Source organism: Dioszegia hungarica (genome assembly GCF_025882075.1).
Source record: "Dioszegia hungarica strain PDD-24b-2 chromosome Unknown MKK02contig_2, whole genome shotgun sequence".
NCBI lineage: Eukaryota > Fungi > Basidiomycota > Tremellomycetes > Tremellales > Bulleribasidiaceae > Dioszegia > Dioszegia hungarica.
In genome coordinates this window covers 2015231-2040370 of record NW_026515766.1, presented here as the reverse complement: position 1 = coordinate 2040370, position 25140 = coordinate 2015231, and the positions used below count along the sequence as shown (strand labels likewise).

General features: G+C 56.6%; 7 protein-coding genes and 1 pseudogene across 8 annotated transcripts; 3 read left to right on the top strand and 5 right to left on the bottom strand.

Moving 5' to 3' along the window:
- Positions 1-253: 253 nt before the first annotated feature.
- On the bottom strand, positions 254-1701 carry MKK02DRAFT_40200 (uncharacterized protein; the record flags this gene model as incomplete). Its single annotated transcript, XM_053091003.1, has 6 exons — positions 254-566; positions 710-964; positions 1035-1090; positions 1137-1211; positions 1340-1530; positions 1602-1701. 6 exons carry the CDS (start codon positions 1699-1701, stop codon positions 254-256), a joined length of 990 nt encoding a protein of 329 aa, XP_052949648.1.
- A 705-nt stretch (positions 1702-2406) lies between these two features.
- MKK02DRAFT_29837 (uncharacterized protein) lies at positions 2407-3301 on the bottom strand (the record flags this gene model as incomplete). Its single annotated transcript, XM_053087918.1, has 2 exons — positions 2407-2760; positions 2837-3301. 2 exons carry the CDS (start codon positions 3299-3301, stop codon positions 2407-2409), a joined length of 819 nt encoding a protein of 272 aa, XP_052949647.1.
- Positions 3302-3801: 500 nt separating this feature from the next.
- Positions 3802-5573, bottom strand: MKK02DRAFT_19302 (RuvB-like helicase 1; the record flags this gene model as incomplete). Its single annotated transcript, XM_053086072.1, has 4 exons — positions 3802-4287; positions 4336-4883; positions 4935-5067; positions 5331-5573. The coding sequence occupies 4 exons, from the start codon at positions 5571-5573 to the stop codon at positions 3802-3804; spliced, it is 1410 nt and encodes a 469-aa protein (XP_052949646.1).
- A 403-nt stretch (positions 5574-5976) lies between these two features.
- MKK02DRAFT_40198 (ribosomal protein) lies at positions 5977-6390 on the top strand (the record flags this gene model as incomplete). Its single annotated transcript, XM_053091002.1, has 1 exon — positions 5977-6390. The coding sequence occupies one exon, from the start codon at positions 5977-5979 to the stop codon at positions 6388-6390; it is 414 nt and encodes a 137-aa protein (XP_052949645.1).
- Positions 6391-6895: 505 nt separating this feature from the next.
- Positions 6896-7017, top strand: MKK02DRAFT_t20 (annotated as a pseudogene). Its single transcript has one exon. The product of its transcript is annotated as a tRNA-OTHER (tRNA).
- Positions 7018-13802: 6785 nt separating this feature from the next.
- Positions 13803-16845, bottom strand: MKK02DRAFT_40197 (armadillo-type protein; the record flags this gene model as incomplete). The annotated part of the gene is made up of 6 exons (XM_053091001.1): positions 13803-14228; positions 14361-14477; positions 14608-14731; positions 14886-15301; positions 15364-16158; positions 16213-16845. The coding sequence occupies 6 exons, from the start codon at positions 16843-16845 to the stop codon at positions 13803-13805; spliced, it is 2511 nt and encodes an 836-aa protein (XP_052949644.1).
- Positions 16846-17075: 230 nt separating this feature from the next.
- Positions 17076-19702, top strand: MKK02DRAFT_18773 (pre-mRNA splicing factor; the record flags this gene model as incomplete). The annotated part of the gene is made up of 5 exons (XM_053086008.1): positions 17076-17307; positions 17359-17695; positions 17743-18263; positions 18303-19297; positions 19397-19702. 5 exons carry the CDS (start codon positions 17076-17078, stop codon positions 19700-19702), a joined length of 2391 nt encoding a protein of 796 aa, XP_052949643.1.
- A 2231-nt stretch (positions 19703-21933) lies between these two features.
- MKK02DRAFT_18941 (uncharacterized protein) lies at positions 21934-24924 on the bottom strand (the record flags this gene model as incomplete). The annotated part of the gene is made up of 10 exons (XM_053086024.1): positions 21934-22167; positions 22273-22427; positions 22487-22553; positions 22603-22864; positions 22916-23008; positions 23065-23298; positions 23357-23694; positions 23744-23923; positions 23977-24306; positions 24382-24924. The coding sequence occupies 10 exons, from the start codon at positions 24922-24924 to the stop codon at positions 21934-21936; spliced, it is 2436 nt and encodes an 811-aa protein (XP_052949642.1).
- Between the last annotated feature and the right edge of the window lie 216 nt (positions 24925-25140).

Here is a 25140-nt window from a genome sequence, read left to right as displayed (position 1 = left end):
CCATCAGTATACCGTCTTATCTTTGATACCCAGTAGAATTGCGTGTTTATAGTTTTCCGAGTTATATATATACCCGTCTTGCCTGCTCGTCGAGCTATTTTCAGTCTGATATCGGGAGCTTGCAAATAGCTCGACAAGGGACAGCGGGGCCAAACTACAGACATCGTTCTTTCGCTGTGACCAGACAATACATTCAGATCCAGTCTACCAGTCTACGCGCGATTGTTCTTGTCTCCTAGCGTTCTCCCCAGCCTCACGCGCGACTCGTCCGGTCCGCGTGGGTGTGTGCGTGCGCATGCGAATGCCCATGCCTCGCCGCCTCTGCATCCGCCTCCGCCTCTGCCTCCTCCACCTCCTCGTGCAGCCTGATCCGCCCCTCCCTCTCCCTCGTGCGCTTCCATGCGACCCCAGCGAGGATCGCGACCGGGTGGAGCACGAGGCAGATGATGAGCATGACGATGAGGCCGGTAGGTTTGGGGAGCGCGGTGGTGGGGAGAGTGGGGTTGGTTCGGGGGGATGAGAAGAGGAGGGCGAGGAGGACGTATTCGGATGCGAAGGCCATGAGGCTGAAGCAGTCAGCTGGGTTTCGAGTGAGATGAACACGGCTTGTCCTCTTGGCCTCCCTCGCCCGTCCCGAGAACAAGTCCCCGTTGCCCTCCTCTCCGGCCTAATACACTATAAGGGAATGCCTGTTGGAAACTCCACTCACTAGTTGCCCCTCACACCCTCCCAGATGGCCATCACCAAGTTCACGCCCCCCACAGCTCCAACAGCCTGCCACGTCCACTTGCCCCACTTGGCCTCATCCTTAATCACCCAGCCTAGCGCAATGAAGCCGCTGTGCAGCCAGTCGAGCTCGAAAAGGATCACCGAGAGCAGGATGATGGGAGCGTGGATGAACAGGGCGTCGAGCGGGTGGCGGAGCGAGGCGGGGTACGGGAGGAGGGTGAACTGGATAGAGAGTCTGGGGGGTCAGCTGAGTCGCTGAAAGTAGCCAGTAAGCACAGAGTTGAGGAGAGGGTAAGGAGACGCACAGGTTGATGGCGTTAATGATTAGCAGAATCTCGGCGCCGAGGAAGAACTGCAAGGTCTAGCAAGTCAGCAGAGCGCTCAGGAGAGGAACGGGACCAGCTCACGAAGCAAACGGCCCAGCCCGCTTGAAGCCAGTTGGCAGCTGAAAAGCGGAGACCGACACCATGTACGAGCGTTTCCTGCAGAGTCAGCTACAGTCCTGAGACCCCCCGCTTAATTATCCCTTGTACCGTCCTGCGCTCAAACCGCCCCATAGCGCGTCTCTGAGCGAACATAACGATATCCCCCAACCCCTAATCAAACTCACCTTCGTCACGTCTTTCCTCGCCAAGAGCAGATTCAGACAGAATCCAACCTGCAAGACAAATGTCAACGCCCAGTAGAAGCCCAGCATAGGTACGTTGGGCGTCAATAGCGTTGGATAGAGATCCATGATTCCCCTCAGTCCAGGTTTGAGCGCGAGGGCGCAGACCAGATTGGTTCCCATCGACATGAGGACTATGATATCAGCTACCTTGGATGGACCGGTATAGAACCACGAGGGTATGGTCTGGCAGAGGGCAACATACCGCTGATAGGGACGGCAATTTGCAGGCGAACGAGCTTCATGCTCGCCTGGAACTGGGCAGGCGTGATGATCTCATCCGCGGGTAGGTCGTAGCTTGACATCTTGAGCAGGTGTATGAGGGCTGGGAGAGCCTTCTTCAGCAGTAGGGTAGGCGTAGTATAGTATAGCCTGCCAAGATATAGATACAAGGCAACAATCATAGTGCTGCAGCTGGACGTCCAGCAGCAAGTGCAGCAGCTGTCAATAGCGGAAGCAAATGACGTAACGACCTTGAGCACGGATCTCAAGCTTCAAGAGTGGCGCCAGCCAGGCGGGGGTGGCGAATATCGATGACATACGGGAAGGCCGCTGATCTAATCTAGCCTTGGACGGTATGGGCGCCAGAAGGAGCAAGAGTGACGATGGGCGAAGCGGGAAACAAAGACAGCTTCGATAAGATACAAAGAAAGCAAGGAAACCAAAGTATGTCATCGGGAACGGCTCTGGCCATCGGCCAGCTGGGCTCGAAATGACAATCCAGGCTCAGCTGCGACAGTGGGACTCGTGCCCAGAGAGGAGACGTCTATCCGGGCTCTGACTGAGCCATGGGCGTCCGACCCCCTCCTGAGCGCGCGTCAGGTCAGGCGGGTGAGGGCCGGCTGGGCATGCCGTCTGGGCCAAGGGCCGGTCGCTGGCTTATCAAACGCTAGATCAGAACATCATATCATGATCCGTACATGCTCGTCAGTCAGCAACTCGGATCTAAGCTCGAGTACCGTTACCGTGCCATCCCTTGCGGTGACCACAACCTGAGAACCTCTATTGTCCTAGCCGTCCAAGAGCCCTAGCTCTTCCGCAGCCCGTCTATCGCTGTCCACGCGGTCTCGAGCCTTCTGGGCACGCTCCCGTCGATTGCCCAGCCGCTTCAGCGCAAGCGTACGGTCACGGCTCGGAGGTTCCGCTAGGAGTCTTTTGTGCTCCAGATTATCCTCCTCGTCCATCTTCAGGCGCGCACGCGAGCGGATACCGCTGACTGCCTCTCTCTTGCTCCCGTCCGCTGAGCCCTGTGTGAAATCTGTGAGATCGACTTGGAAGGTCGACATTCCTGGGTACTGGGTCTCTCCCAGCTCATCATCCAGTATAGTCTTTCCCGTGTCGGTCTGCTCTTGCGACGCAGAAGACTGGTACGTGACTCGCGGCCTGCCGATCTCATAGAGTATGCCAAGCGCTCCGAGTCGGGTCCTCGCTGAGGCGTACATGAGCAGGCAGCGTGTCGGGATTCGACAAGTAGCGCAGAGAGCCATTTGCGAGTCCCGTTTCGACTTGAGAGGCTGTGAAGCGGAGCAAGCGGTCGTCTTTGGTATTGGCCTCCGTATCAATGACCAGATGCGCTGATCCGTGGATCCCCGTTGAACTCGACTCGGGACCGGGATCGGGATCGGGATCGGTATCAGACACGGCAAGGACCTTCTCCAAGAACCGGATGCCCACCCAGTGCGGAGCGAAGCGCTTCTTCCCACGCAGCAAGACCTTCCTGCTCGACAGCGTGTCGATCATGCGGAGCTTGTCCGCATTGGCGTCCACGTGCTCGTGTTGCCTGCTCTTGCCTGCTCTGTCATCCGCCACCGAACCTTGAGTGAAGGGCTCGTCGTCGTCGCTCTGGGCGTAGGGGTCGAGCGCGTCGCTGTCGCTGTCTTGGTCTTGATTGGACCACATCACCATGCGATAGGTGTTCCGAGAGCGCCCGCCTCGCAGTCTGTTGGGCGGTTGTGATCTGGAAAATCACCCGAAGCGAGGGCGTGGACGGAAGAGGGCGAGGTATACTTGTAACCCGCAACCGCAAAGTGAGCTGGGTCGCATCAGTATCAGGAGAGGCCCCAGCCAGAGACTCCTTTGTCTGGCGGAGTGGAACGTGCGAAGGCTGGCATGGTGTGATCATGATGGTCGGCACGGCGCCGCACGTGGTCCAGCCCGTCCGGATCGACCCACACCCGAAAGGTCACGCGTCGTGTTAAATTGGAGACACTGCATTGATTAGCCACTCGTTCACTGATACCACGATCCGGCCGATGCCCAGCCGAAAAGTCAGTGTTATCAAGAGAACAAGTGTGTCAGTTGGAGTTAGACTTTTGCTTCTATACATCCAGCCTGATGTTATCTACTTTACGCTCCTCAGCTCCATTTCCCCTACTCAACTATTCCCCCCTTCTCTCGCCATACTCCTACTGCATCCCCTCCATCCCCCTCAACACCCCCGTACTCCGCTTCGCATCCAAAAACAGCTCGCTCAACTCTCCTACATCCTGCACACCCACCTCGGTCGCCCCTCGTCCCTTCGCCAGTATACTCCCTGGCGTCAACAGCTGCAACGCAAACCTCAACGAGCTCCTCTCCCCCTCATCCGCCAACCTATCCAGCGCCTCCACACTCAGTTGGATTCCCTCCGTCTTGGCCCGAATCTCGATGACGCGGCGAATATCGCCCCGGTTGTACAGGGCGGTCTTGACGATCATACACCTGTCGAGGAGGTCGATGGGGATTCCGTGTGGTGATCGGATGCCGACGCCGGATCCGCCGGTGAGCCCGTCGTATTCCGTTCCCCGGATAGTGGTCATGCCGCGGTTGGAGGCGAGGACGACGTAGGGCGATAAGGGGGATTCGAGAGCGCGGTTGAGGTACGTGAAGCATTCCATGTCGAGCATGTGGACCTGGGTATCAGCTTTGATTCAGGCAATGCTGGACACTGGGCAGCTCACCTCGTCGATGAACAAAACACCTGGTACCAGCTCCGCCACCCCCTGCTCAATATACTTATCCACCACCTTATTAATCTCCCTCCTGAGCTTATCCGTCACTTCCGTCCTCCCACCCTTGACCAGCTGCCCCATCACGCTCATGATATCGCTGCCTCCCTGCGGCCGCGCATTCGCCATATCCAAATCATGCAGCGTCACATCCTGCACCAACTCCTTCCGCTTATGCACATCCCCTTTTGGCAGGGGGACATACTCCTCCGCCTCGAGGTCGAACTCCGACGCATAGGCATCTGACCGCCCGACGCGCTTGACCGCACCGGTGTTGGCCTCAATGTAGATGACGTCCCCGACGACGACGCGCTCTTTTTGGATGGATTCGTAGACCGACGGATCGAGACGGAGCTGTTTGGTGCCCTTGACGGTTTTGAGCCCGACGATGACGTGCGAGATGGTCTTGCCGTAGCCGGATAATGGGTTCTCGGCTTCGGATGGGGTGAGTTCGGTGATTTCGCCTTCGTAGACTTCTTTGGTCTCTTTAATACGGAGGCCTGAGAGTCAGCTTAGAATGATGTCCAATCATTATGGATCGACTAGCTCACCGATAGCTCTTCTAAAACAGCTCCCGAGAACTTCAGTCTTCTTGACTTCCCCAGAGTACACCTCGGACCCAACCATGGCGCAGAAGGGAACTTTAGAGCCGAGCTCTTGGCTGAGCGCGAGAGCGAGTGCGGTCTAGAGTATCAGCTGAAGTCAAGTCTTGGCATGGATGAAGCATATGTTGCGGACGAAGAGGGGAATGTGAGGGCAAGGGATGGATAGGAAGAAATGACGCTCGCTCCGTTCTATATATTCTTCTCGCTCTGCTCGTGCAATCATCCTCCCTCCGCTCGTCATGGTAAGCTCGCTCTGCTCGGGCAAATATGCTCGCTCCGCTCGACAGCTAAGCTCGCTCCGCTCGGAAAGGTATTCTCGCTTCGCTCGTAGGCTCGACTCACCTTTCCCGTCCCCGGCGGCCCAACCATCAACAACGGTCTCCCCGAATGTCTCCCCAACCTCAACAACTGCAAATGCAGCCCCAACGCCTCTCTTGCCTTTTGCTGCCCGACAAACCCCTGTGACACCTCCATCGCCGACCCATCATCCGCCAGTCCGAGCCCCTTGATATGCGAGTGGGTCGCTATTCTGCCTTCGCGCGAGGTCTGGGGAGGTGGGGGTTGGGTTATTATTGGGTTGGCCATGGTGCTGGCTTTTCGACTGGGGAAGTTTCAGTGGAGCTTTTCGGGGGCGAATGAGTTGCAGCGGTCGTTGCTGCTGCTTTTGCTGTGTTGTGCGTAGGAAAGAGATGTATATAGGAAGGAAAGGTATGCAAGGTCGCTTCAACCTGGCTGGGCTGCTCTCAGCACCGAAATGGATATCCTCTTCTGGCAATTTCTTGGATATCTCCCACTTACCTCACTCACCCCACCAGCTCACTCTCCTCCATCTTTCGCTCACACACCTTGCCTCCATCAGCCATCTACCTATACACAGCACCTACCTACCCCCACCCTGCCCTCACAATTCTAGGCAGCTGCAAACTCCACCTATACCTCCCCGAAAAAACTCAGCTTAGAAGCGTGCAGACTTCGAGCTCTCATCAAGATGCCTCGCTTCATCCCCCGCTTGAGCGCCCTTACCCTACCCACCCGGCTCATCCCCACCACCCTACCCACCCTTCTCGCCCGCCCCTCACTCCTCACGTTGCCTTCATCATCCGTATCCGCCACACCTCGCCTCTTCTCACAATCATCATCACCCTTCTTTCCCCGCGCACGGCTAGCCCTCTCCTCCGCCCCCTCCCTCCTCTCCCTCCTCTCCCTATCGGCCCGTCCGTCCTTATCGGCCAGTCCCGTTCAGACACAGATAAGGACACTGGCGTACGGGACAACATATCAGCCGAGCCAGCGGAAGAGGAAGAGGAAGTATGGGTTTCTGGCGAGGTTGAAAGGAGGGAGGTTGGGGAAGGCCGTGCTGAGTAGGAGGAGGATACAGGGGAGGCGGTTCTTGAGTCATTGAGGGGATATCGAGGAGGCGGGTACGAGTGGCCGACGAAGAGGAGGTGGGAATGGGAAGACGTGCGCGACGTACAAAGGGGGCTGATGGGAGGGGGAGATGCAGCTGGGGTAGGGCATGTAAGCTAGTAGTAGGGAAAGCGATGGCGCAGGCTGTAGACGAGGATAGCTCATATATCAGATAGCAGTAGCATATACGCAGTCTAGAGTTTGAGCTCAGTCGTCATACCCCACAAGACTATATCATCGGTACTGATCACCTTCGCTCACAGCACCGATCGCACATTGACCTTGTCTGACAGACTCGCTGATGTAGAAACCGCTTGCACACCGACGTAGGTGCTGGCACACACCGTCAGAAGCCTCACTACAGTCTTACTGACGTGACGAGCAAGATTGCATAGCAAGACGTATACCATAGGTACGAGTTGTAACATGCCAAAAAACATCTTTTTGCACCACACGGACGGGGCTGACTGATATATCAGCCCGCCGAGGGCGTAAATATAGTCGGCGCAGCTCAGTGGTAAGAGCACCGATATGTCGGGAGAAAGTCGGCCCACCCTGTGACACCCGCATCTTACTCTCCGCGCACACATCGGAGGGGCGGGGTCAAAACCCGCCGCCGACAGAATGACTTTTGTGCCCCTTTTGATGTGCCTGGGGGTCAGCAATGACGTCGTGGGGGTCAGCTGACTGTCAGCTGAGCTGTGCAGGGGAAGGAGCGTGTCGTGGAGCGAAGTGGATCTCGGCGGATTGGCCGAAGGCTGACGAGATCGAGGGGTCCGAGCGCGCCCGTCAGCGCACGGGGTCAGTCGAAATCTGAAACAGCCAGTCACGCCCCAGGCACGGACAGTCGCGTACGCCCTGCGTGACTCCATGTCACGCGGCAAACCTTGTGCTCCAGGGCCTCTGGCTGGCACGTGCGCCCACACTCAATCACCAAGACACCTTCGAGAAAGACCGCGTGTCCCACCTGGACCACCGATGCGCCGCTCTGATGTACCTGATGGAACGCTAATGGATGCTGACTCGATCCAGTAACTTACTCGCACGCCGTTTCAGGGGATAACTATGCATGAGAAGCCGTATATATTAATAATGACACGAAACTAGTTTTTGTTCTCCGGGTAAGATGCGGGTGTCACCAAATCGTAACTGGCTAATAATTCTTTTTTGCCGCTGATGCCACGTCCATGACGAGCGATCGAACCACCGTAGGGCGGCCTGCTTTTTGCTGCTGATACTGCTAACTCGCTTACAATCAGCGTCATTTCCGAGGCAGCAAAGCAGTGCCCTCGTGCGGAGCCGCGGAATCAAACCTGATTCATGGCCGGCCACATGATGCATACAGTCCGAGGGGTGGCCAGGGTAGAGCATAGCTAGTACTTATAAGCACTGAGCAAGACGAAGGCCTGAGGGATTGCTCCCGTCCGGACGGGGCTTGCAGGACTGAGACATATCCGCGATCTGAGGCTACGCCGTGTCCGAGCAGAAATGGAGATGCCGTAACATTTTGAGGAATGAGTCGCAGAGTGTCAGCAGCGGCGCGGTCTTGCCGCGTGAGAAGGAGAGAAGCACCGCTACCCCACGGCGGTAGCCTGTATGTAGGGCGAAGTCATGTCCGGGCGCTCAGCTTAGCCTGCATGTCTAAATTCACTTGATAATCAGCGGAGCGGAAAAGGAGGCCAATACGGAGATAGAGCGGAGCTTGACAAGCTTGAGAGTGCGACCCATCAATACCATCAGACACGTCATGCTTGGGGCTCTTCACGAAGATACATGCATAACGAGGTCCCCTACCCATGCCACCCTTGATTCCTCCTGCAACCTAGATCACAGCCTCAAAGGGGGTTGCTCGGTACTCTGCTGCTCGGTCACGGTCCGCTTCTGGCCATCGAGGCTGTTCCTCATGCAGTCCTCCAGCAGCATCCTGCCTAGGCCGCGCGGAAGTAGGCCCATCGCCGTGAGAAACGTATCGTCCACGTATAGAACCCTGAAATCTGTGCGATTGTCTGAAAGAGCGTTAGCCAGATCGTACAGCAAAGGTGAGCCGCTCTGTCACACACAAGACTTACTGACACCGCGGTCGCCACTGAGTGGCGAAACGCTGTCACCCGCGCCGGAGGCATCAGCGGAGCTGATTGCATCCGGAGGCGCCGCGCTCGGGAACTGTGACTGAACGTCGTCCACTGACATGATGTGTGATGTGTGAGTTATGCTTGTGGAGAGATCAAGTTTGCAAAGATGATGTGCAATGAAGAAGCAGACTGGGGCCTGAAGGGGCTTGTTATACCTCTCGCCACTCCCCGACGTCGCCCGCGCCGCTCGCGCCATACTGACGATCCTTTAATGCAGGCCACGATGTGGTGTTTCGGGATCCTTTCAGCTGGAGCTATCTTCTAGCGTGTTCGTCTCTCGGAGAAAGTCGGAGAGCCTCGCTCGCACGCCCTCTCGGGGACGGCAGGATCGCTAGTCTTGTCTGCGCGGATCGAGTCTTGCATGACAGGGGATCATACGCGCGAGACGGGCGAGGCGCAGAGACTGCCTTCCTCGCATCGTCAATAGAGACGCATACTATAGCTTGACCGATTGTTCCTTGTCTTAGGTTGGGATTGGGAAGTGGGCACGAGCTACCTAGCTGAATGATAGGGTCCATCACCGATGCCCTGATTAGCCTGAGCGCTGTGTGACCAGAGTCGCTCGGATTACCACCCTCCAATCACTAAGCGAATGGCGGATATCACGTGTGGAAACGCCAACATGGCAGGGGCTGATTGAGTTACCGCAATATAGGATATGCAGCCGCGGCGCAGTCCATGGATGCAAGTGTATGGAGCTCAAGGCAGGTGCCGTCTCCAGGACGATTAGTAGATCATCCTGCCATTGGAAAGTCCCTCTGACAAGGGCTACACGAGCCAGTATGATCAGAAGCATTGCATACGGTAAAAGATAGATACAAGAATGGTGAGATTCGCAGTGGAGCTGCTTGACACCGACATTTGCGGGGTATCACCCGCCCGAATCAGTCAGTGTCGCAAACCGGCTCGGTGGACGTCACGGTCAATTCGGTGTCTTGCTCAAACTCTTTCACAGACTGCTTCCCGTAAACGAATGCACCCTGATCGTTGGGGATCGTAGTAGCCATGGCCACGAAAGAGGGCGGGGCAGTGCAGGGACAGACTGCCGCTCAGCTGCATCTTCCAAAGACGAATGCTAACGGCAGGACCAGGAGACGAGCAAGGTATAGGTATACTCAGAAGAGAAATTGCTCACAAAAGGCGTCTTTCTTGCTCACGGTACCCTCTGAGTTCCTGACAGGGACGAAGAGCATCAATGCTCTGTGGCCTGAGCAAATCGAGGTGCTGTGCTGTGTTGACGACATGGTATGGGTGCAGTTGCAATGAGCTGATGTTGGAGGAGAATGAAGAAGAGAAGAACAATTCGTCGAGGTCTTTAAGCGATATATATGTACGCACCACTACTCCGATTTCTCCCGAGGCTCATCGAGATCTGCAAAGTAGCAATGTACGTGACTAGCGTATCCTTTGACTTGACCGCCACCCAAAGAGTTCCAAGGGTCCACTAGATTGTGCGGATCCCTTCATCTAGTCATTCTAGTACGTACTTTCTCCCCAGGGAAATTCGGACTGATCGCTCGCGCCCATGCTGGTGCAGTCGACTGATCGGCTTGCTCGCCGAGATCTGTTCGCAAGGGAGAAATCCGTCAGAATCTCCTTCTGAAGTTCTCGCAAACCCTTCCGAGCGAGACCGCTGCAGATGCAATTGTAACGGTGATGTGATCGAGTGATCACAGCCAGCTCTTTATTGCTTCATCACAATGTCAGACACACATATCCTCGGAGTGTTCGCCGACACTCCCATGGGTAATTTCGAAGTGATTCCGGGCTCGCAAGGTAGCAAGGTGGAGTAGGTAATATTCATATAGGTACAAGTCAGGTCATCGAGAACAGGTAAATCGAGCAATTGGGCACAGAGCACAAACGAGATGGAAACAAGCATCGGGGACGATATCCATATCAAGGGCGAGGGAGTCGGAATTAGCTATTAGGTAATACCGTATTGCGCTCTCGTCTATAGATTAGCCCACTGTATCTTGTAGCTCTCTCTATCGTCGATCTATGCACTACTCTGTACTCTCCTATCCCAGAGACTACGAAGCTCCCTTAGGTATTGGACCGGTACAACACGCCACTGTTCACCTGTTTCCAACTGAGGGAGTGGCAGGTTTCTCCCATCATCCATTCCTCTGTACCATCGGGGATGTTGTCACTCGCCATCAGGCAGCACTTGGCATTCACCTCCCCGAAGAGCATCCCGCCCGCGTACCCTGACTGTTCTTCCCGTCTGATCCTGATATGACACTGTGTGCCCCGGATGGTTGGCAACATACGTCTCCACACGTTCACTCGATATCGTCTCAGTCTCGCCATCCTTCCCTTGACCGGTACCCGCGACGAGCGGCACGCCATTGACCCCTGTGGCTCTTGGCATTGCTTGGCTGTAAGATTGTCGCTTGAGTGCGGTATGTACTCACAGCTGCCTTGGATAGGCAGATCTAGCCCGGTGTAGTCATCCCGGAGATGGGTCACCGGCTACCCATCACCATCGTTCACGGTGATATCGAAGTAAGAGCTGCACGGGGTTTCCGATAACATGATTTTGTATGTAGTTTGTGTACCAGAAGTAAAAGCGAGTGGTGAGCGAGAAGGAAGAGGTACAGAAGAAGACGATCGCTGGGAGTGTCCTGAATCTATATATCCCTACATGGCCTGATAGGCCTCCTGCTCTTCCCGAGGCCTCGAAAGAAAGCAGTGCAATCCGCAAGCTCCTTTCTAGAGGTGACACGCGAGCGTAGCGTTTTACTTACAAATTGCGAGGCAGTCATCGTGCTATCCTTTCAAGCTCTCTTTCACTCGTGCTTTCGTGCTCGGAGGATCTCGGACTGGCCCTCTCAGTCTCTCCATCGTCCAAGATCTGGCCTGGGGCCATTCCTAAAAGGATCCGCGCTTTTGACGTTGACGGTTAAAGAGACTGGTCTCACTCGGGCGCGCGACGTAAGTACGCACGAGTGGCACATCATTTTTGGCTGAACAGCTCGCCTCCTGACTGCCTCTGCGCTTGTGGAGGACTCAGAGTGGAAGGGGTAGGTTCCTCTTTGTCTCCAAGGCCAGATCTCCGGAGCGGGATACTGCAGCCTTTAGTACAGCTGGCAGGCTGAGCGAGTGATCGCCTGGGCCCTTCTGATCAGCACTGCCTCTCGGCGAGGCCGTTGGTTGGCTCAAGCTTGCTCCTGTAGGTAACTGCCGTGTATCCACTCGACGCCTTGGGTGAGGTCCTCCATGTGTATACTACGCCAAATACAGGCTGCATTGAGTCCTTAGGGACAAGCCAGCCAAGACGATCTGAAACATGAGGTATGTTTCGGAAAGCCAGTGGTGGCTGCCAGGCACGAGGAATGAGGCGCGATGACTCGGTCAGTACCCGCCTTCTTCTTCAAATGTCTGTATTCCCCATTGGCTCATCGGGAAGCGGCAACTGGATAGCCTCTGTCACCTGCCGATCAATCAATCTGATATATGGCCACCACTATCAAAAAGGACGATGATATGCATACGTAGTACTTGTCAGGGCAGGAGAAAGGAAGTAGAGCGAGAGAGCTCGGGGTCAGATGTGGATTCGAGGTCGCCATGGGCCGGCGGCTCTCACGCAGACTGATCCATCTGAGTTGGATCAGTCTGCGTGAGAGTGACGACCGAGAGCTCGCTCGCTTGCAGTGGCTTGCTTGTGTTCATTTTGTACACATTCCCCACTTTGCTCTCCCTCACAAAGTCCGGAAGCGAATAGTATGTTATGGTGCCCCATGCGTCCTGGGCGGAGATTTGCCAGCATTTTCCATTCTTGTCGACTGTTTGTAAGCACTGAGCATATCAACCAGTCCTGATAATGTTTCCAAACCGCGAGAAGACTCACGGAAAGCTTGGGATTATATGTTAACTTTTGGACGGGAGACCAAGAGGCAAGATACTTTTCCGACAGCGGAGTGGGGATGCATTGGACTCGAACAGCTCTCCTTATATATGCCAGACCTATCGATAGCTAACCTATCAAGCTATCGATACCTAGCGATCTACTGATAGCCTATCGATAGCCATCCTATCGATAGCTCTAAGCTATCAACCTATCGATAGCTAACCTATCGATAGCTTACTGATAGCTACCACTTCTGGTATCACCGAGCTCGTGTCCGAACAGGGGTTCCTCCTTGGGACCTATTCGCTTCCCGCTTCAGAGAGCCTAGAATCTCAGATTCTCAACATTATAGAAACCCTCGCGCACGTGACCGTTGATCAATCCTGAGTCAGACGTGGGATCAGGCGTGGTGTAAATGTCGAACGGGCCGGCGTTGTCAGAAGCTGTCTGCATCGACATGCTGTTGGTCGTAGTTCGAAGTACGATGTACGAGTAAGGAGATGCGGTTCGCTGAGTCGACGACTGGTGCAGAGATATGGGGTCCATTTAGTGCGCTTGCAGCCCGCCTTATGTGTTCCTCAGCGCTCCGGATTCACCCGAGCCCAAAGCCAGATCTGTGTCGCATCCCTCGCGTAAATGACAATCTAGAAAGCCCTCCTTTCGCAAAGCATAATCTACCCTGTATCAGAAGGCGCATGTGATCGCGGCGAGGTCACCGAAAGGCCTTCTAGTGTGCTCTTGGATCTGATTCTCGGGACAAATCGGACAGTATATCCTTTGAGGTCTATGCGATCTGACCAGATCTAGATCTGCTGCATCTGCTGGAAGTGTTTCGCTAGATTGCATCAGATCTACGAACTCGTAATTGTAGATCTGCTGGAAGTGTTTCACTAGATCATCAGATTCGTGAAACCGCAATCAATGGTCAATGTCATGGGCGCTCGCCAAATTGCGCATGAAGGGATAACTTGTCTGTGCGACGACTCTCGATCAAGACGGGCGCTTGCTCGGATCCCCTACCCTCTAGGCTTTGGCAGAATGAGCCTCTGTGGTCTCGCCACCCTGCGAGTGTGGCACCACTGGCGATCAAGAGACAAGAGCACGAGCCGAGACATTTGCTGCCACTTATGACGAGTCCATGCCCTCGAGGCTTTCATGGTTCGTTCAAGAGCGAAGGGCTACACGATGCATCCAATACCCTACCCAAGCCAGGTCAGCCGCTATCGTACATACTTCCCCCTTCGTATCATATCAAGCCCGCGATATCTAAATATAACGTACGTATATACAAGCAACCCATTGTCCAAAAAAGTACAGCAAAAGATCCAATCACAGCATCCGGCTCTTGACCCCGTTGCCCCGTTCCGCCGCACCCCCCCCCTTCCTCCCGTCCAGCCATCGCCATCGGCTGCCCCGTACCCTCTACACCTCCATATCATACCCCCCTCTCCTCCCTCCATCACCTGGCACTTTCCCCCCCTTCCTCGCATCCTCAATCCAAGCTCTCGTTCCTGACCCCTGCTGCTGCTGTTGCGCCGGTCCCTGCCTCTGCCCAGACTGACCTGGCACTTGCCGCCTTGGAGACCCTTGCGCTTGCCCCTGACCCTGACCCGGTCCCTGCAGATGCTGTGTCCGACTCGACGTGACAGCCGGTGCTGGAGCTGGCGCAGGCGCTGGCGCAGGCGCTGGCGCCTTGTATCGACGATACATGTCCGGCGGCGATCCGACGAGTTTATCGATCAAGTGAGGGAGGCGGGCGTTGGGCGATACGAGTTGGAGATGCCGGACGTACCGGGCGAGTTCGAGGTGTAGCGCGGGGTAGAAGATTGTGCTTGCTTTGCGGAGGGTCTGAGGGTCAGCTCATGCTTCAGCCTAGGGTGAGGAGTGCGGTGGAGAGTACGGAGGGACGAGGTGAAGAAGGATGGACAAGGAAACAGAAGAGGGGTCGGAAGAGAGAACCAAGAGTGGATTGCGACTCACGACCAGTATTCGATCCATCCCCGACTGAAACAAATTCCGATGCAGTTCCGCCGCCTTCTCCCGATCTTGCTCCGCCATCGCTTTACAGAGCATATTGAGGAGTTTGAGATGGACAGTCTGCATAATAAGCGCGCGTTCCCTCTCGAGGTTTCACCCCGCGATCTTCCGCCCTGATTCCTGGTTCCTGACTGCTGACTTCCGCATCCGGGTGGCAGAGCGAAGCAAGAAGAAGAAACGGGAAGCTCACCACATAGTTCATCGCTTCAAACTCCACCCCACCTGTGGCTCCACCGGGCGCTACAGGCTTCTCGACGAGCCGTTCGTCCACCTCATCAGCGGCCCAGAGTGAGTTGCTGCCATGGCACATGATCCTGCCTTGGTCAGCTTTGCCCAGTCTCCATCTCCCTAGTTCCCCCCATCTCCTTTCTCCCTTCCCCCTTCCACTCTGCCACCCTCAACGTAGCTCTTCAGTAGTGCCCCCCAAACCCCATCAATTCCAAACCCGCGAGACAAAAATGAACATACCAAAAGTAATCTCTGCAAATATCTCCAAGTTCCGACATCCAACACCTAAATACTCTCGGCCTATGCGCAACCTTAACAAAATCGTGCAGATCCGCCGTCTTGTCGGGTACATCCGGAACGAGCAATCCCCGCACTTCCTGCGCCGCATTGATGGAGCGCCGGTTCCGTTCGTTTCCGGCCATGAATACCGCTGGGCCCTGATTTGGGTCGAAGCGGACTGACGTGGGACGAGTACTAGTCGCAGTTGTTGGGGAGGATGAGGAAGTAGGCGAGGGGAAGAGATCAAAGAGGAAGAGCCAGAGTTCGATGATGAGTTGTCTGGAAGGGAGGTCGCCTGGTTTTTTCTCGGAGAAGAGGAGGGTGGAAAGTGAGGGAAAGGGGTCGGGGTAGTGGTATCGCAGTGCAGCTTTCCCGACCTGCTTTATCAGCTCTAAATTTTCCCTCCGACAAAGGCACACGAAAGAAGTTCTGAGCTCACCTCGGACGTCCCTAAAGCCTTGACACACCGCAACAGCTCATACAGCATCTGATCATCATGCTGCTCTTCCCTCCATTCGACATCCACCAGATCCTTCAGGCGGGCGAGGACCAGCCCGTACCCCCCAATCTTGATAAAATGGTCCACCCAAGCGGTATTCTCATGCCTCAGCAACATCCGTAATTTCTTCATCCTCCCCACATCCATGGCGAGATCCGTCGCCGTATGGGCCTGGAGCCACGAGATGAACGCCTCGGGCTGTTCGCCTAGGTTGATCCCCAGCCCCGCGGGCTTGGCGGACGAGCGCGAAAGCGACGAGGGCGTAAAAAAGCCAGAGAGGGGTCGACCGCCCGATGAGGGTCCGGCAGAAAGACGGTTCAGTGAAAGACGGTTCAGTGCCAGTGTGGGTCGGACCGTGTCCATCGACATGCCGCGCGTGGGGGCGGGAGGGAGAGGGTGGGCATTCGTGTTGGGCACGGTAGCGCTGGAAGGCGGATTCGGGGAGGCGACGATGGTGAAGCTCTCACCGTCGACGCGGTAGGTCTTGCCTACTTGAGGACTTGAGCCTGGGCTGGGGATGCTACCGCCGAGAGAGGAGGAGGACTTGGCTTTGCGAAGGAGAGGGGTGGAGAGGCGTTTCTTGATTTTGGGGGTGTTGGCCGTGGGGGTGGGGAGACCGAGGTAGGAGAGAATGGCGGGATTGGATGAGGCGGTAGAGGAGAGGATGGAGGATTTGACGGCGGGAGAGACGGTAGCGAACTTTTCGCGGACAGATAGCGGGACTTGGAGCGATTCCTGCGGGTCAGCATGCAGTCCCAGCTTAGCTCAGTTGTGCAAGACGCAACTCACCATGAGACTCTCAAAGTGTATATCCACGTCGCTCTGCTCAGGAACCAGCCTGTCCGCATATGTCTCCCTAGGAGTGGCGATCTCTGGCGACTTGGGGCTCTTGACGTCCCCCCAGAGCAGGTTCGCGCTCGCCTGCCGCGCACCCGGAAGATGACCCCTCGGTCCTGTATTCCCGCCCGGCCCCTGCTGGCTCTGCGACATGATATTGTGCCTCGTCGTCTCCCGAAGCGAGTCACCCGAGTGGGACGACATGTGCGGGGACGGCCTGGACGATGCCGACGACGCCGCCGAGTGGTGACCTCGATGCGCGAATTGGGCTGATGGGCCGATCACGGTTGATTTGGGGGACGGCATCGACGGAGCCATGGATGGCCGATGTACCATACCCGGCATAAATGGCTTTGGTGCCTGATACTGTTGTGGATGCGGGTGGGGCTGGGAGGGGGACTGGGGAGGAGATGGCCGAGCGGGCGGGTTGAGGTATTCCGCGCGAACGGGCGTAGGACCGCTTGGCGCGTGTTGATGCTGCGGGGCATTGATTGATGGGGGTGCGGGACGCGCGCCTGATGGTTTTCGCGGCTGTGGCTGTGCTGGGGCCTGAGGGGGCATAGGAGATGGTGCGAGTCTGCTCATTGTAGTGGGTATAGGATAAGGTGAAAAGAGAAGGTTGAGTGACGACTGTTGTTGCCAGCCTGGGCCAACCCGGAACCAGAAGAGAAATCAATCGCGTCATAAAGTGCCACACTCGGATAATCCCGCCGGGGCTGATCCGTGCGTTCCTTCCCAGCTGAGCTCAGCTAGAGCTTTCCAGCTTGACCTTGACCTTGCACACCTCGCTTATACCCTGCTATAGCCCAGAGAGCATGTCCGCGCTCAACCTCCCGAAGCCCAAGCAGGTGTTTGCCGGGGAAGATGAGCTAAGAAAGCTCAACGGCGGTGCTCAGGCGAACGGCGGAGGCGCAGCAGCGGACGGGACGATCGAGGATGGGGTTCGAGTGAGGGAGGGTGGAATGCAGGATGAGGGGGAGTATCAGCCGCCAAGGGGGAGTGACAAGTACAAGATTGGGATGATCTTTCCTCCCAGGGAGATTAGAGGTGAGCTTTCATCTCCGCTCCAACTAGAGACCAAGCGAGCTCACACTTTAGGTATCGTCGACAAGACCGCTATTGCCATCTCCAAGTCCCCGCATCCCAAGCTCCTCGAAGACAAGATTCGGGAACATCAGAAGACGGATCCGAAGTTCGCGTTCCTGAACGATGAGGACCCTTACCACCAGTACTACCGGTACATGCGGGAGAAGGTGTTGGAGGATGCGGAGGATGTGGCGAAGGGGATCGTACCCTCCAGCGTGGCGGAGAAGGCTGCGGCGGAGAAGGCAGCAGCCGAAGCGAAGGAGGCGGAGGAGCTGGCGGGTGGGAGCACGTATGAGCCAAAGCAGTGGGAATTTAGGGTGGATCTGCCCGGTGTGACTGCTATGGACCTGTAAGTCTTCCGCACAATCCAGCTGCAGGGTATAGCTAACACCCCAGTGACATCCTCCGTCTTACCGCCCTTTTCCACGCTCGTCGAGGCCGCGCCTTCCTCTCCTCCCTCTCGGTCCGCGAAGGCCGCAACTACCAATTCGACTTCCTCCGCCCCACCCACTCCCTATACGGCTACTACAACCGCATGGTCGAGTCATACCAAAAAGTCATCTCCCCCGTCCCCGGCCAGATCGAAACACTCATCAAAGAGTCATCTGATCCCCGTCAACGGTGGACGACGCTCGAGGAGGCTCGGAATCGGTCCGAGTGGGAAAAGAGCCGGCGGAAGCGGGAGGACGCCAAGCAAAAGGAGAAGGATGAGGAGCTGGACGCGTTTGGTCAGATTGACTGGCAGGATTTCGTTCTGGTGGAAACTATCGAGTTTACCCAGAATGATATGGAGCTCAATCTGCCCCCGCCGAGCTCGGTCGAGGAGTTGCGGAATAGGAGTATGGGGGAGAAGCGGATGGCGAGTATGATTATGGAGGAGACGGGGGCGGGGGCTACTGGTGCGAACGCTGCTGGGGGTCAGGGACAGGGACAGAGGGCGAGGGTGGAAGATGAAGAAGAAGGGATGGACATGGAGGAGGAAGAGGAGGACGAGGAGTTGCGTATCCAGCGGATCAAGGCGGAGCAGGAGCAAGCGCGGGCGAGGGACGTGCAGCGCGCGGCGATGGAGTCGAGAGGGATGAAGATCAAGAAGGATTACGTTCCGAAAGGAATCACGCGGACCGGCGCCGTCGCCACGTCCAAATGTCCCAACTGCGGCCAATCGATCCCCGAGAACGAACTCACCGAGCATATCCGGATCGAGCTCCTCGATCCTAAATGGAAAGAGCAGAAACGCGTCCTCGATACCCGTCGTGCGCAGCATCAGCAGCTCAACCAGGGGGCGGATATCACGGCCTCCCTCCGGAATCTCGCGGCGGCGCGGACGGACCTGTTTGGGGATGATGAGGACGAGGCGACGCGGCGGGCGCGGGAAGAGGAGGAGAAGAAGAAGCGGAAAGAGAGGGAAAAGATTATTTGGGATGGGCACACCTCGAGCGCGACGACCACGAAGGATACCTTCCAATCACAATTCTCGCTCGATGAGCAGATTCGGAATATCCATTCGAGGAAAGGTCTTACGGATGCGCCGAGCACGGGTCCCGTCATTGGTCCGAATGTCGGTTTGCCTCATCGGCCCACGGAGGCGAATGTACCGCCAGCGTTCGCGGCGGGGGCGGCTACGCCAGGCGGGGGGACAGCGTACGACGGCGCGACCATCTCGGCGGCACCGACCGGACCGACACAGAAGGAGTACTATGAGCCCATCGGCGGTCCGTCACGCGCCTCGGCGAGCTCCGGGCCGTCCATACATCCAAGTCGGATGGCGGCGGTCAGTGCGGGCGGGGCGAGCCCCGCACCGCCCCAGCAGCAGCAGATGCAGATGCCGATGCAGGCTGCGCCAGGTCGGGCTGCACCTGTTATAGGGCAGACGAGACCGGCGGAGGAGATGGAGGAGGCGCCAGTGGTGAAGCGGCAGAGAGTGGAGAAGCTGGCATTTGGAATGTACTCGGTAAGTCTTCTCCCTGCCTCCCTCATCATCAACATGTCCCTTACTGTATCTCGCCCCTCGCCCCTCTTGTTCCTCTCATGACTCCTGCTGACCTGCCAGGAAATCGACTGGCTCTCCCTCCACCCCTACCCCATCACCCTCCAAATCTCCCTCCCCGCCTTCCCCTCCAAGCCCGAATGGGCCCTCAACGGCGGCACTCTGTCGGTTCCCGATCTCGTCGTCAATATCCCCTTTTCTTTGCTTAGAGAACGGATCAAGAAGGCGCTGGGGCCAGGAGCGGCTGATCTCCCTATATCGAGGATGCAGCTGAGTTATGAGGGACGGGTGATGAGTAATCAGGCGACGCTGAGTAGTGTGAATTTGGATGAGGGGGATGTGGTGCATTTGGTTTTGAAGAAGAAGTAGGTTGGGGTTTACATGGGGGGTGTAGAGGAACATGTGTGGGGCAAGGCGTTCCCGTCGCTTTATTTATGGATGATGCACGCGAATCAGGTGGATCGTATTGATTTGGCGATGCTAACTCTCACTGACCAGCTTCACCTTGCAAAGGCTACAGCGCGTACTGCTGGACATGGCATTGAGGCAACTGTCGGCGGGCTTCACCGAACGCTCCAGCGGCTCCATCCTCAAAGGATAACAAGGCGTAAGCGTTTGGGCCCCCTCAGACCGAAAGGATGAGCCGACAGAGGGCCGCAGCAGTATATAAGGCCCCCGCGCTCCCCCTCTGTTTCCCTCTTCTTTACACTATCTCTCCGCCTCTCAGCAGCATACAGCTTCATCGGTATCTGCCTTGACCTCGCGTGACACTCGACTTCATATTGACTGTACCGCCCCAAACAGGAAACCGGCAATCCCCTGGCGACATCAGTCTTGCGAACTACACGCTTCTGCGGGACGCCATGCCACTTGCCGCATCTTCTGGAACCGAGAGATCCGCCCAGGTCTCTGCTTTCTTCACTCTACCCGAAGAGCTCCGCCACGCTGTTTTCCGGGCAAGCGAGCGTGGCGATGTGAGATCAATGGGCGGTGGTGCTCTGCTACTCACCGACGCGCAGAGAGTGCTGAGGCTCGTCTGCAGGGTAGGCCATCCTAGCACTCTTGACCTTGAGCATAGGCTGACCCGGCTGACAGGACATCTGCCGAACGGTTGGTGCTCCCCGAACGCTTACTCTTGACGCCAGCGGTCTAAGGACCGCGCTGAGCTATGGATCCGCTTCGAAACTGGCGGATACTCTCAGCGGCCAGACTGGGAAGACGACCAAGGCGGCCAATGTCAGCGAGGACATTTACGCCACTCTGCTCACCGTGCACGCGACGCTCCACGCCAACCACAGTTCGCGCGTCAAGACGAAGAGAGAAACCAGCGCAATCCTCCAGACTCTGAACGCGATGATCGAGTCGGATGACGCCGTTCTGTCCGGAGTCCAAGATGTTATTTTTACGCGCGAAAAGTCGCGGCACAAAGGCAAACAGTTGGTGGAGCGCCCTTTCGCCAGTGCACAGTGGCAGTCTTTCCTCGCCGCTCTGGAAGCTCGTCATCCTGAACTCAGAACTCATTATGAGTCGCAAAGCTGGGGCACGGATTACGAGGCAGCAAGTCCTGTGTTGGTCCAGGTGAGGAATCTCTCCGTCGGCAGTACGGGTGACGCTCCTCCAAAAATCCGGTATCACAGACCCGAGGACAAGATCATCCTGAGCTGGTACCCCTCTACCCCGCCAAAGACTCTCGCTGGTCGTTCTCGAGACCTCGACGCGGTGAAGACTTTTGGTGAGGGTTTTGGAAAGGTGAGACACGGCAGCGAGTGCTTCGTGTACGTTACCGACAGCGAGGAGAACCAGGGACTGCTTTCTACTCTAATCCAACACAAATCAACGATCAGAGAGAGCCTTCGGAAAGCGGGGTTTGCTCTACATTTGGTGATCAGGAAGGATATCGAAGCGGATCATGGTGATACGACGCTTGAGGGTGTTGATGTTGGCGATGCCGCCGAATGACTTACGCTGTTGGGCTCATGCTCACAACCGAGCCATGCGCATCAGATCGTGTCTGTAATGTATTTTGATGTATCAAGTCCCTTTCTGCATGGTCGCCTCACCCGCAATCGGCCGATCCGACTAGTTCATGGCGTAGACACTTAAAAACGATATGGCTTCGAGTGTGACGCATGCCTTGTACTCAAAACTCGAGCAAAGCTGTAAAAAGTAGCAGGAACAAGTGGCTGACTGTTGTCTAACGCGGACTCAGGTTGGGGGCCGGTCGACCAAGGATTTCCATCGTGCCAGCTTGAACTGCACTATGATGATCAGTTGCCCGCGCCGCAGTGACTGCCTGCATACGCCGGCCGCGGAGCAGGCATAAAGACAGTCCTATAGCATGGGCGGGGAGCCAGTCAAGGTCCCCATCGGGACGGTTACGGGGAATTGAAGATCTGCGTCGAAGATGCTGATGGCCCCTTGTGTCAGGGAGGTTTCACCCGGGCGAAAGCGCGATCGCTGTCGGGTGTGATATGGTCATCAGGTGCGTGAGTATGTGAGCAGGGATCCGTGGTGACGACGTCACATCTATGTGCATCCTCATCTTTCATATCGAGAGTCAAGAGCCAAATTACGGCCCAATTCACGCTACCCACTTACACTTACAACACCTCCCACCGCTGCGCGCCCATACTCACCAACCGGACAAACAGCTGCTCCCTCCTCGCCACCTTCGTGAACTCGAATGTCGTCCCATCCAGCCTGCCCTCCGCAGACGTCTTGTTCTGATCAATGATGAGCTGTTTCCGAGTTTTGAAGCGGATAGTGAGGCCGAGTCCTTCGATTTCGGCGCCTGAGACCCAACCGAGGGCGAGGCGGGTGGCGGTGACGTGGCTCTGTAGGGTCAGCTCCGGGCCTAAAGAGCGCAAGATGTGGATGTGGGCAATGACTAGCAGAGGAGGTCTGAGGGGAAGCAAGCGGAAAGTTGGACACAGACGAACCTTCTTAATTTCCACGATATCATCAATCGGCCAAACAAAGTGCTCCTTCCCAGTCCCACTCGCAGCGACGAAGCTGACCTGCGGCGCCGGCAGGATATCATTCCGGCTCTCGAGGATGATGTACCCGGACGTGCCGTTGAGCTTGGCGGGGAAGGCTATTGAGTCAGCTGCCTTTCCCTCAGCTATACCGGCGGAAGGGTACATATCAACTCACAGTCGATCTCGCCGGTATCTTCCGCACCGCCCTGGAAGACGGTCTTGTCAATCTTGGCACCGATACGCTCCTTCATGCTCTAGCATGTCAGCTATCTCCTCTTGTCTAATTGGAACATTGCAACGAAGAGAGGAACTCACGACCTTCTGCTCCCCATCCACAGCAACATCACCCCTGAACCCCGCCATCTTCTTCCCGATCCCCTTGAACGCCCCGAGGACATGCGACTTGGTCTTGACTTTGGCCTTGACCATGATCTCCTCGGCTTTCGAGCCTTCGTTGATAGCTTGTTCAATCTCGGCGTCGTCGTCTTCGGTGACTTTTTCGGGGGAGGTGTCTTTGATGGCCTCCTTGGGCGATCCTTCAAGAGGCGCGGCACTTTCTTATCAGCTTGTGCTTGTGGCGTTGTGGCGGATAGGCGAGACTTACGGGGCTCGAGGAAGAGGATTGTCGAGCGATTCGGCAACTCGTAGGAGGTGCAGCGTGAGCTGAGCATCGGTAGGTACGCCTGACAAGATCGAGCTAGAGTGTCAGCTTGGTCCCAGCCACACCTGCTCCCTGTAAAAGCTATAACTCACTTCCGAATATCCACCAGTTCCTGCCAGTTGGGCGGTAATCTGGCAACCACCTCCTTGCCCACTCTGATCAATACCGGCTGCGCAAACATGCCGACACCAAACAGGAAAGTGGCGGCGCGCCCAAAGACCCATGCGGGAACAAAGTGGAAGAGGAGCGCAGGGGGGATGAGGAACGCGCCGGCCATTTTGAAGCGGGCCAGGCGGTCGGGATAGCACGTCGGAGGAGAGAGTGCGCTAAGGGGTCAGCTATCACCTTCCACATCGCTCTCGTCCTTCGCAAGCCTGGCCTCACTTGGTCAACCTTTCAATCATATCCGCCGCAGCCCCCAATCCATCCTGAGTCCCCTTCGTCATCTTACTGACGAGCTCATCCCTCTTCTTCTTGGCCGCCGCCTGCGCAGCCTTCTTCTTTTGCTTTTCCGTCTTTTTGGAATCATGCTTGATCTTCTCGCCGCCAATGACGATATCCGCGCTCTCTTCGCCTTGCCCGTGCGGCTTGGACCCGTCGGCGTTCCCAGCGGGAGCGAGGACGTCCGAGTCGTCTGCGTCGTCCGATTCCGAGTCGGAGGTGTCAAGGACTTTTTCGCCGACTTGGGCATTGCCCGCATTCCGGCCTTTCTTGGAGCCATCCTGTCCATCAGCTCCACCCGGAGAGAGAGGCAAGAAAGGGGAAACTTACAAAGACCAAACGAGTAGTGAACGCTTGCAAGATCGACCTCGCCTCAAACGCCTGCTCTTCCGCCTGTTCCGCCTTACTCCTGTGCGCCGCGGCACTATCCGTCGTCCCGAGAAGACTCTCGTCTCCTTTCTGGTTAGTCGGGTCGGTCGCGCTCGGAGGGGTATACGGCGCCGGCGGGATCTGTCTATCAGCCTTATTGTTCACACTCCCCATGAACAGGGTACTGAACATACCGGCGGGAATAGCATCCTCCTTGTCATAGGGAAACACATGACCACCGCCCCAAAGACAAACACGCCCACCACGGCATACCCGAAAGCCCAGCAGATAAAGTAAGAGAGCGCATAGCTGGCTGTCCGGGCGCGTTCTTCTGGCGACCACGACATGAGACGGCCCATCTCGCGCGCGCCACGGACGGAGGAGGGTCCGACGGCGGCGATGAGGCGCTCGAGGTTGGATTTGATGACTTCGGAGTGAGAGGGAAGGTTGGGTAGGAGGGAGATACGCAGGTCAGGCTCGGTGGAGGGGAGTTTGGAAGCTGGGTGGAGGACATGCGTGATATCCTGGTGGTGATGTCAGCTTACCTCCTCCTTCTCTCTGTCGTCGACACATGATGATGAGATGAAGCATCAACTTACGACGTCGAAGCGCCTCAGCATGGCGTACAGCCTATCATCCTCCACGCCCTTAACAATTGTCCCGCCCACCGGCTCCCCTTTGATCTCCCTCTCGGCTCCTTTTGTCTTCTCCACCTCCCGAGCAGCGGCTTTCGGGCCAGTTTTCTTCATCGCTTCCTTCTGCTCCGATGGGTTCGTGTCAGGTCCGGTAGGCAGAGCCGTTGGCGCAGACATGGAGGAAGGGACATTAGGGTCGATAGTGGATGTGGCGGGGTGGGCACCGCCCGAGTTGTCCGCTGTGGACGGGTGCGAGTCGGAGATTACGTCTGGGTGCTGTGGCTGCTGGTATGGCGTCTGCTGGACTGGTGGGGCTTGCTGATATTGTTGCTGCGGGACCTGGGCTGGGACAGGGTGCGCAACAGGGACAGGTTGTGAAGGCGGGGGAGGTAATGGTTTTGCCTCTGCAGCTTCGACGAGCACTGGCGCGGAGTGAAGCTCGGAGGAGGACGAGCCAGAGCTGTGTCCGCCGCCGCCGATGGGCTGCCCCAGATCGAAGTGGGACATACTGACACTGACGCTGATATAGGTAGAGAGGTAATACAAAAAGAAGGATGAATGGCGCAGATGTGAAAGGGATACGGCAAGGAATGGCCGGGTCTGGGCCTTTGCCTGCGCTTTGGTGAGCATGACGTCACTGGCGTGCCTCTTGGCCCTTGCTGCTCATATCCACAGTTCCATTGTGCACTTCATCGCCCTCGCTCTTGGCACACAAGCCAGAAG